Below are 14,894 nucleotides of genomic sequence, written 5' to 3' on the forward strand. Positions count from 1 at the left end.
CTGGGCGCGCCGTTTGTCTGGTTCCTGGGCGCGCCGTTTGTCTGGTTCCTGGGCGCGCCGTTTGTCTGGTTCCTGGGCGCGCCGTTTGTCTGGTTCCTGGGCGCGCCGTTTGTCTGGTTCCTGGGCGCGTGCACGTGCTGTCTCGCAGTGGAGAGTGGTGCCGTTCCTGCAGAGCCAAGGGCCTCCACCGAGTTTGCTTGGATTCCCCCGGTGCTCGTCTCTTGCTGACAAATTAGATTTAAATAGATCAGAGGTATAGTCAAGTCAATTTACATCATTGTTTGAGTTCTAACAAGGTTATTACATGCTCTGCTGTTATGGGAGGGGGGGATGTGGGATTAGATTGTAAGAGACTTGGGGAGCCTGGAATGAGACGTCTGAGGACAATAAAGTGGAAGGAACACAGAAGCAGGGCTGTGCAGTCTGCTTGCGGTAGGTAGTCTGTCAGAAACTGTAAACATTATTTTTCAGACCTCCCCAGCCCCATCCGCCCCTCTTCATCCAGTATTTATCCATTTATTTGAGTAATAATTGTGCCTGGTTCCAAGCTCTGCTGTTCTGCCTGATGTGGAGGGGAGAGTGGGGTGGGCCTGCACAGCTTGGAGATTTTGACTTTTGTTAGAAGTGTGTTTGAAAACTTTGGGCTCCTCTTGCAGTTCACAGTGGAAGGCAGCTGTGTGTAAGGCCTTCCCAGCCTCCTGTCCGCTCTTCTCCTCCTCTGTGGGTCTGCAGTTTTGTCCCCATTTGCCTGAATGCGCAAATTTCACCTCCGTCTTTCCATAGGTTCAATGTCGGGTTTTCTGTCTGGTGAGTCAGAAGTTCCTCTGCAGTCCTTCCACGGATTTTGGGCTTGGAAGTAGCCTGGATTCTGATGGATCCTTTTTGCAGTAAGCCTCATACTTATCTGCGATCGGTTCAGTTCCCTTCTGGGCCGCATCCAGTTGCCGTGAGCCAAGTGAGCACGTAGATCCAGTGCGGGTTCCTGATGCCTGATCCAGATCCAGCTGGCGGTGTCCCGGGTCAGATGAATGGGCCGTTTGTGTCAGGAACTGTTTGCTCGTTTGTTCGGCTTTCCGCCCAGTTTTCTGGTTTGGACCGTGAGGCGTATGGACAGAGCGGCGAGGGCTCAAGAAGCCACAGCGGTGGGTGTTTGGCGGGGATGGAGGTGTCTGAAAGTGCATGCCTGTAACGGCCGACCCTGAGATCCAAACTCCAGGACCCAGGATTGGCTGGAAGGAAAGTGCCAAGCAAATTCAGTCGTCAGAAGCCCGATGCTGTGAGATGAAAGGAAAGTAAGTCAGTGGCGGAAGGGTGTGATTGGGGCAACTGAAGGATGGGCTTTGACCCGGAAGAAAGAGAAGAAGCTAAGAGCATAGCAGAGGACTTACAGCACGTATGAGATGTACAGCGCTGTAAGGCTGTCCAATTCACCGCTCAGCTAAAGGGCACTTTTCCACCGCACCGGGTACCGTACTTTTGGTACTTCAAGTACCACAGACAATCATAATCATTTTCATCCCCGCTGTTTAAATCAGTCTTAGACGGGTTTGTGAGAAATTAATGCTAGACTCCTTATTTGTTTCACAAATACCCCAATATTTATTACAACAAAATCACATTACAATATTTGAAAAACCTCCAATACCGTGCTGTCAGAGTATATTATACAAGACACTTTATTTCTTATGCCATCCTGATCCTGATCCTGATCCTGTTGCATCTGTTCTTCCGACCAGATCGCACTTAAGGCTTGTGTCACTCCTCCTGTCCACGCGTCCCTTATTATTAATGTTATTTCATATCTGTGATGTAATGGGTCAACCGATACTAACAAGCTGAACGGACCCATATCGCCACCTACTGCAACGGAGTCTGACATACTTCTGTCAGTAAATCAATTCCCCTCCCGTATATGTATACTGGGACTTGGGCAGTAATCTGATTAAATGGCGTAATCAGGCTATAACCATAGCTGGACTTAGCTGTGCATGTAAACTTACTGAATGCTTCACATCTTAGCCAGTGAAGATTTCCGTGCCATGGTGATGTCAGCAATCCCACATCCCCCCCCCCCCCAGCTGTGCCTGGAAGTACCTGATATATAGTCATGGCAACAGTAACACTGGGCCCCGTGTCTGAAACTCAGTTGTCGCCCTGTTCATCTTACTTCTTACGAACGAGTCACTTAAGGTTCCTGGCTGGTTTATTTCGTTATCCTGGCCGCCATGAGGCTTTCCGGCTACCGTGACATGCTACGTGACTCTTCCATATTCCTTTCACGTGGCCGGATTGCACGCTGATTCCAGGAAGTGTGTCGTCCCGGCCTGCTTGTACGCATTACCCCGCTTGCCGCTCACCGTCCGGGGGGGTGCCATTTCGGAATGCTAAGTTCACGCGATCCTGTTAGTGCGGAACGGCGCTTTAATTGGATCTGCCCGACGACACCAGGGCTAGTGTCTCCCTGGGCGGGGGAGGGGGGAGGGGGGAGGACAAACAAGGACACAGAATGGTTAGCGTCAGGCTCTGCATGCGCTTCTCGCCTGGACTTTGGGCATGACTGCATTTCGATTTCAGACAAAACGTTTTTCTTTTTTCCAGCCGTATTGAGTGTGTGTGTTTGTGTGTGTTGGCTGTTCCCAGCTCCGTCCAATCAGCTGGCAGTCTGCCACACTCTGGGGGTGGAGTCAGTGTTTTTTACAAAAGCTGCTCAGCGATTGCATTCGCCTTCCTCAAAATCGTTCCTGACGATGTCCTCCTCCTGTGTGCCGTGTGTTGTTTTAGGTTCCCCCAACTCGGGGAGAAGACTGTGACCCCCGCCCCCATACTGCTCCCACCCCTACCATGACAAATCAGACCCCATCTCACTGCTTGCTGCAGGCAGGGACCTTGATTTGGCGTGACCGCGCTTTGTGGCCCTCGGTCGGGCCGGGACCGCCACCCACAGGCGGAGCCTCTTTACACATCGCCATGGCGACCAGCCGGAAGCTGCACCCGTGCTTGATCTGGCAGTAAAGGCCGGCCGCTGCGGTTTCTGGCTTACCCGAGGTGTGCCCCAGAGGGAAGGCTGTAATGTCGCCAGGCTCTGGAATTTCGCCTCTCCGTGGCCCTGTTAACCGCCCAGCGTCGCGGTGGCACCGTGCCAGGATCCTGCAGGAGTTGCCGTTTTTTGTTCCTGTAGAATTTCCATTCGGTGTTTCCGAAGACCTGTCCGGCGGAATGATGTCAGGCACAGACCTAACCACCCGCTACCGCCGCCCAACACGCTCTCTTCACCCCTCCCTCTCTTCACGGAGGTTTGATTTGGGGCTTTGATTTTACCGCCAGTGTGCATGTCAGTGCGATTAATTTGAAGCCCCACGGACACCTGTTTGGAGAGTCTAGCCCGGCATCCCGCCTGGTCCCAGGGTCAAAGATGTGTGTTCCCTTTGTCTCCCCTGAGCTCCCCCTGGGGAGTGGTTCTGGAAGAAATGGGGGCCCAGCCTCCATCCCAAGCCTGACACAGAGCCCTTTGTGTCAGCCAGGCATGGACTCTGACTGGGCTGCTATTGTGCCCCCTGTTCTTAACTTGTAATCTGATTGGTTCCCCGCAGACTTGGGCATTTGGCTCAGCTAGCAAGCCAGTGGCCTGGGAGATTTAGGGCTGGTCCTGGGCTACTTACGGCAGAGTGCCCTGCTGGTCACTTGCCGCTTTTACTGTTTTATCCATCCAATCCAGAACTCCTCACCCACTCTTGTTTTATAAAGACTGGTGACGTTGACTCAAGGTAAAATTACTGACTACGGTAGCCGAGTCAGTTAGCTTGGGGTCAGGTTCTTAATCTGCTGTCTAAACAGAGAAATAGCCTGTGTACTGGGGGCTTGTGTGGCTGGACAGAGTTCATGCACACCGTCTGTTTACCCTGCCCCCCCCCAGTATTTGTTCAAACAACCACTTCATAATAAGTGCAAACATACTTGAAGACTCAAGCGCCCCGCTGGCATTCGTATGCATGCTGATATATACACACACACACACACACACACACACACAAACACACGCAGACTCAATGCTCAGGACATGTGTCCCTCCTCCGTTTCAATTCATGCCAACATTTGATGCAAAGGCCAATTTCAGTGCTAAACAAAATTAAACTTCTTAAATAAATAGACTAAGACGTAAGATAGAGCCTCTGTTAGGAGGCTCTGTTTAGCGTCTAACCTGAGTGATGTGGCACTTTGACGGCTCTCCTGTGCCCTGTTAGCTGTCACTGGAGCAAAATGCCTAAATGTTCAGCAGGTTTCTGTCTTTTAAAGGTTTTTTTGTAGCAATGCGCTGCTTGTGTCAGGTGTGAAAATGATTCTTAATCAAAAGGAGAGGGGTTCATTCACCCAGACCCCAAAAATAATGGCATGAGGCTCAGACAAGGTTATTTATGGGTGTGTCCTCCTCAGATTAGTAATAAATGTTTTTGTGGTCAGGTCAGTGAACCGGAAGGTTCTTTCTGCACACAGCCATGTGGGCTCTGTCTGGTTCTGGTTTCAAAGCTCCTTTGTGGATAGCGTCACGTTACCATCATGTGGTCCCAGCAGGAGGTGTGGGATCTCTGGATTCTGCTTAGGGTGGGCCTAGCTCAGTGACCTCTGACCCCGGCTGTGGCGGCTATGAAACAGTCTGCCGAGCGTGCCTCCACGTCACCACCTTAGCGATGGATTGGCGGGTTGGGGGGGGTGGGGGGGTGGGAGTCTGGCTCCAATTTCCCTCTTCTGCAGAAGCCATCACTTATATTTTTTGATGGCACCGGCCAACCAGTCCTATAAAAGCCAGGATATGCGAGCCGGTTAGGAGCCGTGATTTGAGTGGTGTTTGAATGAAGCCTGAAGGTCCCTGAGCGGGGGACCACTATGTGTGGTGCTGCCTTCTGGCTCAGAGGCCTCCGGGAGCCCGGGGTTGCCGTCAGGTCCCCAGCCGCATCTCACTGGTTATGGGACTCGTGACCCGTGACCTTCCCGGCTGCCCTTTGACCAATTAGACGACGGCTACTGGAAGCCCCCACCGGCTGGGCTTCAGCTGTCTGCACGCTCAGACACCAGGATCGGATGCCACCTTCAAAGCCGGCAGCCTATAAACCTCTCCGGTCGCTTTTTACGACGACTGTTCGTGTTTCTATTTGAAATTCCTTGTGTGGCTCACAGACCAGGAATGATGTGAGAAGTTAAAGGAGGTCCAGGGTATGGGGGGGGCAGGGCACTGGGGCTTCTCACGGAGACTGAGGCAATGACCATTTGGGGTTTGGGGGGGAGGGGTGGGGCACTGGGGCAGCCACCATGCAGCCAGTACTGCCTGGGTGTTTAATCGGACCCACCGCACCCGTCAGCTCAATACCTGCCACGTCTGCAACCCGCTGGCTTCGAGGTAGCTGTGTGTGTCTGACCTGGCCACTGGCTTTGGCTGGGCCTGGTCCAGCACCTAGTCTATACTGTATTAATTTTCCTGAGACTTATTTCTGGTACAGGTGCCAGGTTTAAAAAGGGAGATGTTTCATCATGCTTCTCAGCTCTAGCCTTTGTTTGGTGAGTGATGCCAGTCTAGAGTGGGCAGGCGAGAGAGCTGGGTGCCGAGCCAGACAGCAGGGGCCCGCAGGGAGGATGTGGGGCCGCCCCCGAGGACAGCGGAGGGGCCCGGCAGGGAGGATGTGGGCCGCCCCCGAGGACAGCGGAGGGGCCCGGCAGGGAGGATGTGGGGCCGCACCCGAGGACAGCGGAGGGGCCCGGCAGGGAGGATGTGGGGCCGCCCCCGAGGACAGCGGAGGGGCCCGGCAGGGAGGATGTGGGGCCGCCCCCGAGGACAGCGGAGGACTTATTTTCCACAGGGCATCCCAGGCGTAGCAGGAGCCGGAGCCTCGGCTTGATGCGTGGAGGGCACCATATCATACAAAGCAGTCCTGGTAACAAAAGTGGCTGCTCAGTGTCACCACCTGCAGGTCTGCAGCTGCTAATGCACTTCCTTGTTAGATGCTGTGTGCTTTCAATAGGGAGGATTATTATTAAAGAAAACGTTTATAAACAGGCCTCAAGACATAAAGGCACAGTATGTGGGGGGGGCGCAGAGTGGAGGGACCTATTTAAAAAATCAGCGGGAGCAGTGAATCCCGCCCACCTCCCCTTGCCATGCAGTCTTTGACCTCTGAACTTTGACCCCTGAGTCTGCTGCAAAGTGCCTTGGAAGAGGAGCCGTTTTGTGAGACAAAGCTGAGATCTGTGGGGGGGGGGGGGGGGGGGGGCACTGAGCTCTCCTTCAGAGGCCTCCTCTATTCTCGGAGTTGAAATGGTGTGGCAGTATAAGCAGTCCAGCAGCGGGGGGCCGGCGGCGAGGTCCATCAGCCCCGATGGGCTGCGTCACCGAAGCCCTTTGACTCTGTGGCACCTGTTTCCCGCGAAAGCGTTAATTTTTCACTGAATTATTAACAAAGAGCTCATGGTGTAACGGGCAGCCCTGACTTGATGGGGGGGGGGTTACCATGCCGTGTTTTGAATGCCAGGCCGTTAAACTCTAATTTCCGGAGTTCCTATCCCAATGTGGAACCCCTCCCTCCCGCCACGAACACATGGCAGGTGAGGGGATAGTGACGGTCCTTCATGTGTCCCTCAGACTCTCTATTTCAGTTTTTTTCTCTGATCCCGATCCGTGGTAAGTCCGCAGATCCATTTCCTCTCTCTCTCTGCTGTCTGGCCCATTCTGCGTGCGCTCTCTCCCCCCCCCGCCCCCCGCCTGTAAGTGCTGTGTGTGAATCCTGTATGACGCTGTTCTCTCTGCTTTATTTAAAAAATCCTCCTATAAAAATGTCCTTTGAGTTCAACTTCTGGGGGGGGGGGGGGCACTGAGCAGGACACCCAGTTGTTACGGTTCTCCGAAACTGGATCCCATTCCTGAGCGCTTGTGTGGCACCGGGGATCTGAGCACTCAGACCTGCAAGTGGGTCTGCTTGTACCCTCTGCTGGGTCAGACCTCACATCACCCCCCCCCAACCCTCTCACTGTGAGCTTTATATCTTAATTTAAACAAAAAAGCAAAAGAAAAACCGCATATAAAGTCAGAGTGAGGTGAGGCTTTAGGCTTCCTTCCAGTCTTTCCTGCACTGAAATCTGGATCTCATTATGACCTGTATAAAGCTGCATGCTGTTTCGGTCTGGCTCACGGGACACTTGTGGTTGTAAGCTCTTCCTTACATGGAGGAAAAGGTCATCCAATACCCCCCTCCACCCCCCGCCGCCCCATACACAACCGACTAATTGCGATCCTCATTGAAGTTTTTGTGGTTTTGTTCCTTGCTCATAAGAACCAGTTAAGCATCTTGCAGATATTTTATTCATTCACGTGTTTATAAACCTTCCAGCATTCATGTGAAACTCCACCCTTCCAGGCTGCTGCCGTTAAGTCATGATTCACGTTCTCGCTGTTTATTATGAACCTCGCATTGTGAGCAGCGATTTTGAGACTTAATGCATTAATAACGGGGTGCCAGCCTCTCCCCGTCGCATTACTGCTGCTCTCATAGCCTGCCCCGCCGCATTACCGCTGCTCTCATAGCCTGCCCCGCCGCATTACCGCTGCTCTCATAGCCTGCCCCGCCGCATTACCGCTGCTCTCATAGCCTGCCCCGCCGCAATACCGCTGCTCTCATAGCCTGCCCCGCCGCATTACCGCTGCTCTCATAGCCTGCCCCGCCGCATTACCGCTGCTCTCATAGCCTGCCCCGCCGCATTACCGCTGCTCATAGCCTGCCCCGCCGCATTACCGCTGCTCATAGCCTGCCTCGCCGCATTACGCTGCTCTAAGTCAGGAAAGTCTGTCCACGTCATGTTATGGCCTGTTCGTTAGGGGAGGTCATCCACATTTCCTGGCAGATATGTTATTCCCTTTAACCCCCCCCCCAGAAATAAACCTCCTCCCTACTATTTGTGATCTTGCTCCCTAACAGGAGCTGTGCCGGTTGCTGTTTTTCTGAATCTGCCTTCAGCAGTACATTTCAGGGACTGATCTGCTTTACTAACCTTGATCCGGTGCGAATTCTGGGTTCAGTGCAGGGCTGGAACTGGCAACCTCTTGGTGGTTCCTTGACTACTCTACCCCCTGCTGTCAGTTGCTGGTCATGATCACAGAGAAGCTTTACTGCAGGATGGGGGCTGTTGTGAAGGGAGCAGACGGCAGAGTATTACAGGAGCTCAGCAGAAATCACCATGATGCCCACACCCCATAAAAGCCAGTGCACTACACCCTTTCTTCCCCTGGGTGGCGTGTTTGAGCTGACTGGGCTTATGAGTTAGACTTCACCAGGGCTGCCCTTAAGGCTCTGGCTTCCCTGCCTGCTTACCTTTCCTCCGATTGTCTGTCTTTTCTCATCTGTGAATACCTGGCTGTGAGTCAGAGTATGCCCCTAAAGGGGAAAAGACTCCCAGTGATTTTGGGGGGGGGGGGTGTTCCTGTGGTTTGTCAGGCATCGTATTGATTCAGGGACTGACCGAATACCTTCAAAGTGTCGTCAATGACTGCGTTTCTTTGCGAGGCTTTTCTCTCGCAGCCGGGCCCTGCTGCTCAGCTGTTTCCGTCCCCGTAGCGTGTACCATTTCAGCAGCGGTCTGCTACCTAGTGATGTCATACCCTGTGCTGCAGGGAGGATGCCCATTATATGGCTGCCTTTCAGGCCTGCACCCATCTTCCCAGTGTTTGGGGGGGGGGGGGGGGTCATCTCTCAGTAATTTCTCCCTAGTCCTGGAGGCTGTGGCTGCAGTCTGTACAGGCACAAAACGCTGACAGGGTGGTGTTTGCTAACCAGGGCCACAGTGACCCCTGGCACTAAACCTTCCCTGTCGTCTGATTGGTGCTTTGTTCTATACCTGCTTACACAGTCTCTAGTCTAATATTTAATATATAATCTCTAATCTGTAATCTAATCTCTTCCCTCACTGGAAATTTTTCCTACCATCTTTAATAAGACTATCGAGCGAGCAGAAGTGGAACCCTGGGGACGTTCAGGCACCGTGAAGAGGCACCAGGATAGTGGAGGAGTTCCTGGAGTTTCTTCTGAACACACAGCCTCTGGTCCCTTCCTGTGCCCCGTCCGCTCTTCGGCTGAGCTTAGGGTTCAAGAGGGGGGTTAGTTCATGTGGCAAAAGTACCCCCCCCCACCACCAATGAGTAAACGTTACTGAGCTCCAGCACCCAGAATGCGCTTCACCCTGTAGCCTTTTGAGGAGGGGTACTGTAGCCCCACATATGTAGCTCCCTGTATTTTTAAATATGGTTACATTCTGAACTTAATGTAAAACCTGTCCTGGGGGGGAAATGACTAAAATAACTAAAATAACTGTCCCCTTTCCTCTATGGTCATTTAATAAGAACAAAGCCCCCCGAAGAGGGTGGCTGCCTGCTGGCCCCCGGGGAAGCTGCTGAACAGAAGCAGGCTGTCTGGATGAGCTGTGACTCCGGAGCACCTGTCTGTACCATTACTCACATTAGCTGAGTCTGGGGCAGCGGCTGGGGGGGGGGGACACGGCACGCACATTTACTTTGGGTTAACTGCCTGCAGTACCCCCCCCCCCCCCGCTCACCTGGGTGCCTTGTTAATTGAACCCCAAGTCCCAAGCACTCTGCCCCCCATCCATCACGTAACCCCCCCACACAAAGAAAAAACACACACACGCATACACTCACATACATCCTCAGCCAATGGCTGTTATTTGCTTTTGGGCTTTCAGTGACTAAGTGTACAGCCCCCCCCACACACACACACACACACGCACACACACGTACACTTCAACAAGGCAGTGTCGCTGTTACCTGCCAGCTGGCCTGCTGCCCTCAGGAGCCCCCTGATGTCCCCCTGTCTGTGCTTCCTGTTGTCGTCGTCAATGACAAGGGCACTCTGTTTACTTACTGCCTTTAAACGGTTAGGAATTAAAGGGCTCTTCAGATGAGTCAAAACATTTGAAATGATTATTATAAGTGGCTTTACTGAGGATCCCGCAGATGTTCTGCTCTGTTCTTTAAGTCATTAGAAATCACTGAAATCCTGTTTTTTGTCTTTGTTCTTATGAAATAAACGGGGCAAGACCAGCTGTTTTTGTTTATTTTGCGTAAATACAGTTTGCAGTCGTGCCCTCTGCTGACGGGGCACTCCGGGACACATGCAGACTCTGGTTCCCAATTTTCCATGGGAACTAGTACATGCGACCAGCCCTATTCACGCATTTGCCGCTGATTTACCCACTCGTCCTCAGACTGACTGGAAGATCTGACTGTTATCCAAGGTGGACCCCTGTGCGAATTTCTGTTTCCACTTGGGAGGAGATGTGATCGGGACGAGACTGTCCATTTGGGACGTTGCGGAACGCCGTCCTGGCAGCGTCTGATTTTAGCCTGCAGCCGTTTCCTTGAGACAGACCGAGTCCTCAGTCCCTTTATGCACATGAGAAAGTCTCCTGAGCAGATCATCATGCTCCTCGCTGCTCCCATGATCAGGGCTCCTGCGGGTTTTCTGTTTGTACGGCTTCTGCATTTATCATCAAAGCCCATCCGTGTGGGAAGGTGGATCAGAAATATTTGCTTATGTGCCTGATTGATGTTAAAAGGTGTGAGGGCAGGAATGGGGGCGGGGCATGGGCGAGGGATCCGCCCTAATTTGACAGGATGCAGGGATTTGTGTAAATTATCACTGTGAATGAGTCCTGTTCCCTCCAGGGGTAGAAGTGGGAATCCTGCCAGTTATAAATCTCTCTCTCTCTCTCTCTTTCTCTCTCACACACACACTCACTCGCTCTCTGTCTCTCTCTCACAAACACTCTCCTTCTCTCTCTTTTTCACACACACACTCTCTCTCTCCTTCTCTCTCTCTACCACCGACAGATGAGGCTGTGGAATAAGTACAAAGTGACCAGCATTCCCTCGCTGGTCTTCGTGGACGCTGACACGGGGAAGGTGGTCTGCAGAAACGGCCTCCTAGTGGTGCGAGATGATCCCAAAGGTGGGTGGGAGGAGCTCTCATACCTAAACACACTCATGCCTCACAGTCTCCATCTATTCTGGACCTGCAGGTTAATCCCTGGTAAACAGGTCAGGCCTAATCTAGTACTCTGTTCGTAACCCCATGTGAGCTCTGGGCGGGCACATCCTCTCCTCGCACATCTGGGATGAGCAGTGATTGGTTAACCGGATCGGCACCAAGGTGTAGGCCTTGAGGTTGCCTGTGTGTAAAGTCGGACATATCTGATCATGTCAGGACTTGCGTTAGTCCAACGAAGAAAAAAATAGAAGAGAAACGTGACTGAAGCTTGGCGGATTTAGCATGGATAAATGATACCATCAATCTGCTTGACTCCTGCACGTGCCCAGTAAGTATCACACGTAACCAGTAACTCCCAGTTGTGCCCAGTAAGTCCCACATGTAACCAGTAACTTTAAGTCGTGCACAGTAACTCCCGTACAGTCCCAGTAACAGGAGACTGATCACATGATGCTATTGTGGCTGCACACTTATTTTTCTCAAAAATGATGTATGAGCCCCCCCCCCCCCCCCTCCCCCTCCTTTTTTCCAGTACGTCGTGCGTCTGGAAAAGTGAGCGATAGCAGAACCTGTGGGTGGGGGTGCAGTCAGGTCCTGAGGGGGAGGATGAATTCTGGGCATTTTTTTGCGTGTCCTGAAATTCCCGAAGTCAGGAGCCAGGGTCTTGGGGGGGGGGGGGTGATGGAAACAGTCAAACACTCCCCACGCCGGGAAGACACATCGACTTATTCTGATACTCATCAATTCCTTCCCTTGGGGGGGTGGGGGCGCTTGTCTTTGTTTTTTCTTGTAGCCCTCCTCTGAGGTGCGAAAGTGGGGCTTGTTAAAAAAAAATTTAGAGCAGCGAGGTCCGCATCTAGTGCCCATGAACAGAAAGGACGGGGAATGTGGATGTCATCGGTTACGAAAGCCCCAGTGCAGCAGCCTCATGGTTTTAAACGGACTAATTACACATGCAGCCTCCCGGAAGCGTACGAGGCGGGGTGCCCTGTCCGGCAGGTCCCAGGAGGTAGCCTCGGGTTCCACTAACCGTGGCTTTCGGCTGGCAAACACACGGTGCCCCTCACAACTAAAGCTTCACATGGATCTAAGTTGCTCTCGCTTTGGCTGCTTGGAGCCGGAGGCCACTGGAGTGAGATGAGGCCTGTAGCTCATGTCTCTCCCCCTCAATTTCAGGCCTGGAGTTTCCGTGGGGGCCCAAGCCCTTCGCAGAGGTGGTGGCCGGGACGCTTCTCCGTGGTAACGGACAGGCGGTGGACAGCAGCTCCCTGGAGGGGTCCTTTGTGGGTGTCTACTTCTCCGCCCACTGGGTGAGTGTCCTTGGTGGGTGGAGTGGCCCATCCCCCCGCCCAGGGGGCTCCAACTCTTGTTAATGCATGTGCCCTCCAAGAAGTCCAGCAGGGCACTGTACCAGTGGAAGAGAGTAAGTCCTGCTAACTCAAGGAAGGCAGGGAATGCCTGGGCTGGGATGATCCGGTTTAGAGGCCGTGGCCCCGCCCACCCGGCTGCTGACTGACAGTTACGGCTGCGGCCGGCTGGACCCCCAGAGGGAGCAGGCTGGTATTTCCAGCTGCCTGGTGGGGCTGCTCTCTCCTCTCAGGTCCTGTTGGGCTGCATCGGCGTTACACCAAGCATTAAAGACGTCTGTAATGCCCCCACCCCCCGCAGAGCAGCGATGATACAAGGCAGGGCCCGTAATATATTTATGAGTTTTATTCCTGCTCTGCGCTATAAACTGCAACTGTGTTTCGCTGCAAAAACGGTCCCGGTGAGCGTGTCAGGCGTGAAATTCCAGGCACCTGGAGGTGGTGTCCATTACATGACACCCGCCACCCCCACCTTCCGCCAAGGACCTCAGCTGACCTTGAGCTGTCGCACTCTCCTGCATGTTGTCTGTGTGTGTGTGTGTGTGCACGGCTGACCCACTGTCACCAGCAGAGGGCGTACTCATTAACCATCGCGACCAAAGGTTGCAGATCGAGGCTGGTTTGCAATGCTAATTTGGTTTGAACTGTATGACCACTGAAAAACAGATAAGTGTACAAGTCTGGCCAGTACCGCTGTGTCGGGCCGTTAGAGTACCTGTCTGTGTAGGAGTACAGCAAGAGCTTACGAGTATCACACAGGCTTGGAACGCGGGCAGCATCCAAGAGTCTTATGTAAGATGCTTTGATTCAGAGTCCTTGTCTTCCAAGTGAATTAATAAATGAAAGTCATCTGAAGGGAGGGCGAGGATTAATCCCAGCCAGAAGCAGCCCTATGAAGTCATTTTGGAAGCCTTACAGAAAAGGGGCTTTTAATAAAAATTTTATTTCAAAAGAAATAAATTGGCTGGGAGTGACCTGTTGGGCGCCGCTCACTAGCAGGGTGTTTATTCTCTCCTCCTGGAATGATCTGGAAAGAGAAGGAAGCATTTTACTACCCCGGTCTCTAGCTGTACTGGCCAGTGCTGAGAGCCGGGATTAGACACCATAGTTAGGCGACGGCGCCCCCTGGCCACTTGGCAGAGCCTGAATCAGGCGGGAGACGATATCCGTGGGTGTCCTGTTAACTACTGTCCTCCCACCCGCAGAGCTCGTAGCTGCTGCAGGCATAAGGTAATCTGTGTTTTTGGTGTCCCCATCCCCCCTGGCAGTGCCCCCCCTGCCGTAGCCTCACACGGGTGCTCGTGGAGTCGTACCGCACGGTGAAGGAGTCTGGGCAGAAGTTCGAGATCGTCTTTGTCAGCGCCGACAGGTGAACTACGCCAGCCGCCTTCCACGAGTCGCATGACCCAGGCGAAAGGAGACTCACTATCCCGTTCGAACCCGAGCAGGTCAGAGGAGTCCTTCAAGCAGTACTTCAGCGAGATGCCCTGGCTCGCCATCCCCTACTCGGATGAAGGCCGCCGATCGCGACTCAACAGGCTATACGGGATCCAAGGTTTGATGGACTATTACATCATCTTCAGGAGAAATCCATAACTGCACAGCAAATCACCAACATGCTTAATGCAATATCACGCTGATGCAGTAACCAATGAGTGGGCGCAATCAGTCTTGATTGACAGTCCAGCATAATCCCATGGTAATACCTCCTGTGAGCCATGCAGCAGCCCGTCGGCCCCGGGGGGGCGGCCCGCTAACCCTTGCTAACCCAGTTAGCTGTCCCACTTTTCTCCCATCCCTGCATTCCAGCTTGTCCGCTCACTCTTCCTCTGCCCTGGAATCTGCGCAATGTGTCCCAGACATGTGCCGCTGACGGCACGAGCGCTGGCCCAGACGCACTCACACAGTTGCGCCTGCGCAGACGGGCTCATGTAGGTGCAGTCACAGGCATGGATGCACTCACAGAGGCAGACACACCCGTGCAGACTGGCTTACGCAGATGCGCTGACACAGAGTTAGTTGTGCTCACGCAGACGAACTCAAGCCAATGCACTTGCTCAGATGGACTCTTGTTGATGTGTTTATGCAGATGTGGTCACGCATACACTCTCATGCAAATGGGCAGAGGCAGACACACCCCGGACTGAAGCAGACGTGGTCTGGCATACAAAAACGCAGACGCGGACGCGCTTAGGCTCACGCAGATGCGCTCGCGTCCTACTTCAGCCAAAATGCACAGAGTTTGACACTCAAGTGCGATAAGCCTGCTAACAGCAGAGATTGATGTCAGAAAGGGCCTCTGACAGGGTGAGGGGACATGCGGGGTGCAGGGCATCAGCCATGGCTGAGAACGGCATGCACTGCGCATCCAGGTAAATCTGCACAGAGCCACGGAGCACTTCCTCTGAGGCTGGCGTGCTGCAGTGACACCATTTCGGCTGCTCTTCTTGAGCCTGGCTGCACAGCCGATGACGCTCCACTTAGCACG

General features: G+C 53.3%; 1 protein-coding gene across 3 annotated transcripts in view; it reads left to right on the forward strand.

Moving 5' to 3' along the window:
* Positions 1-14,894, forward strand: part of nxn (nucleoredoxin) — a 38,168-nt gene that overhangs the window by 16,616 nt on the left and 6,658 nt on the right. For all 3 annotated transcript variants that reach the window (XM_048980271.1, XM_048980272.1, XM_048980270.1), the window contains 4 exons: positions 10,883-11,000; positions 12,216-12,349; positions 13,675-13,775; positions 13,855-13,961. In XM_048980271.1, the coding sequence (XP_048836228.1) occupies positions 10,883-11,000; positions 12,216-12,349; positions 13,675-13,775; positions 13,855-13,961 (460 nt within the window). The remainder of the gene's footprint in view (positions 1-10,882; positions 11,001-12,215; positions 12,350-13,674; positions 13,776-13,854; positions 13,962-14,894) is intronic.

Source organism: Brienomyrus brachyistius, chromosome 17 (genome assembly GCF_023856365.1).
Source record: "Brienomyrus brachyistius isolate T26 chromosome 17, BBRACH_0.4, whole genome shotgun sequence".
Taxonomy (NCBI): Eukaryota; Metazoa; Chordata; class Actinopteri; order Osteoglossiformes; family Mormyridae; genus Brienomyrus; species Brienomyrus brachyistius.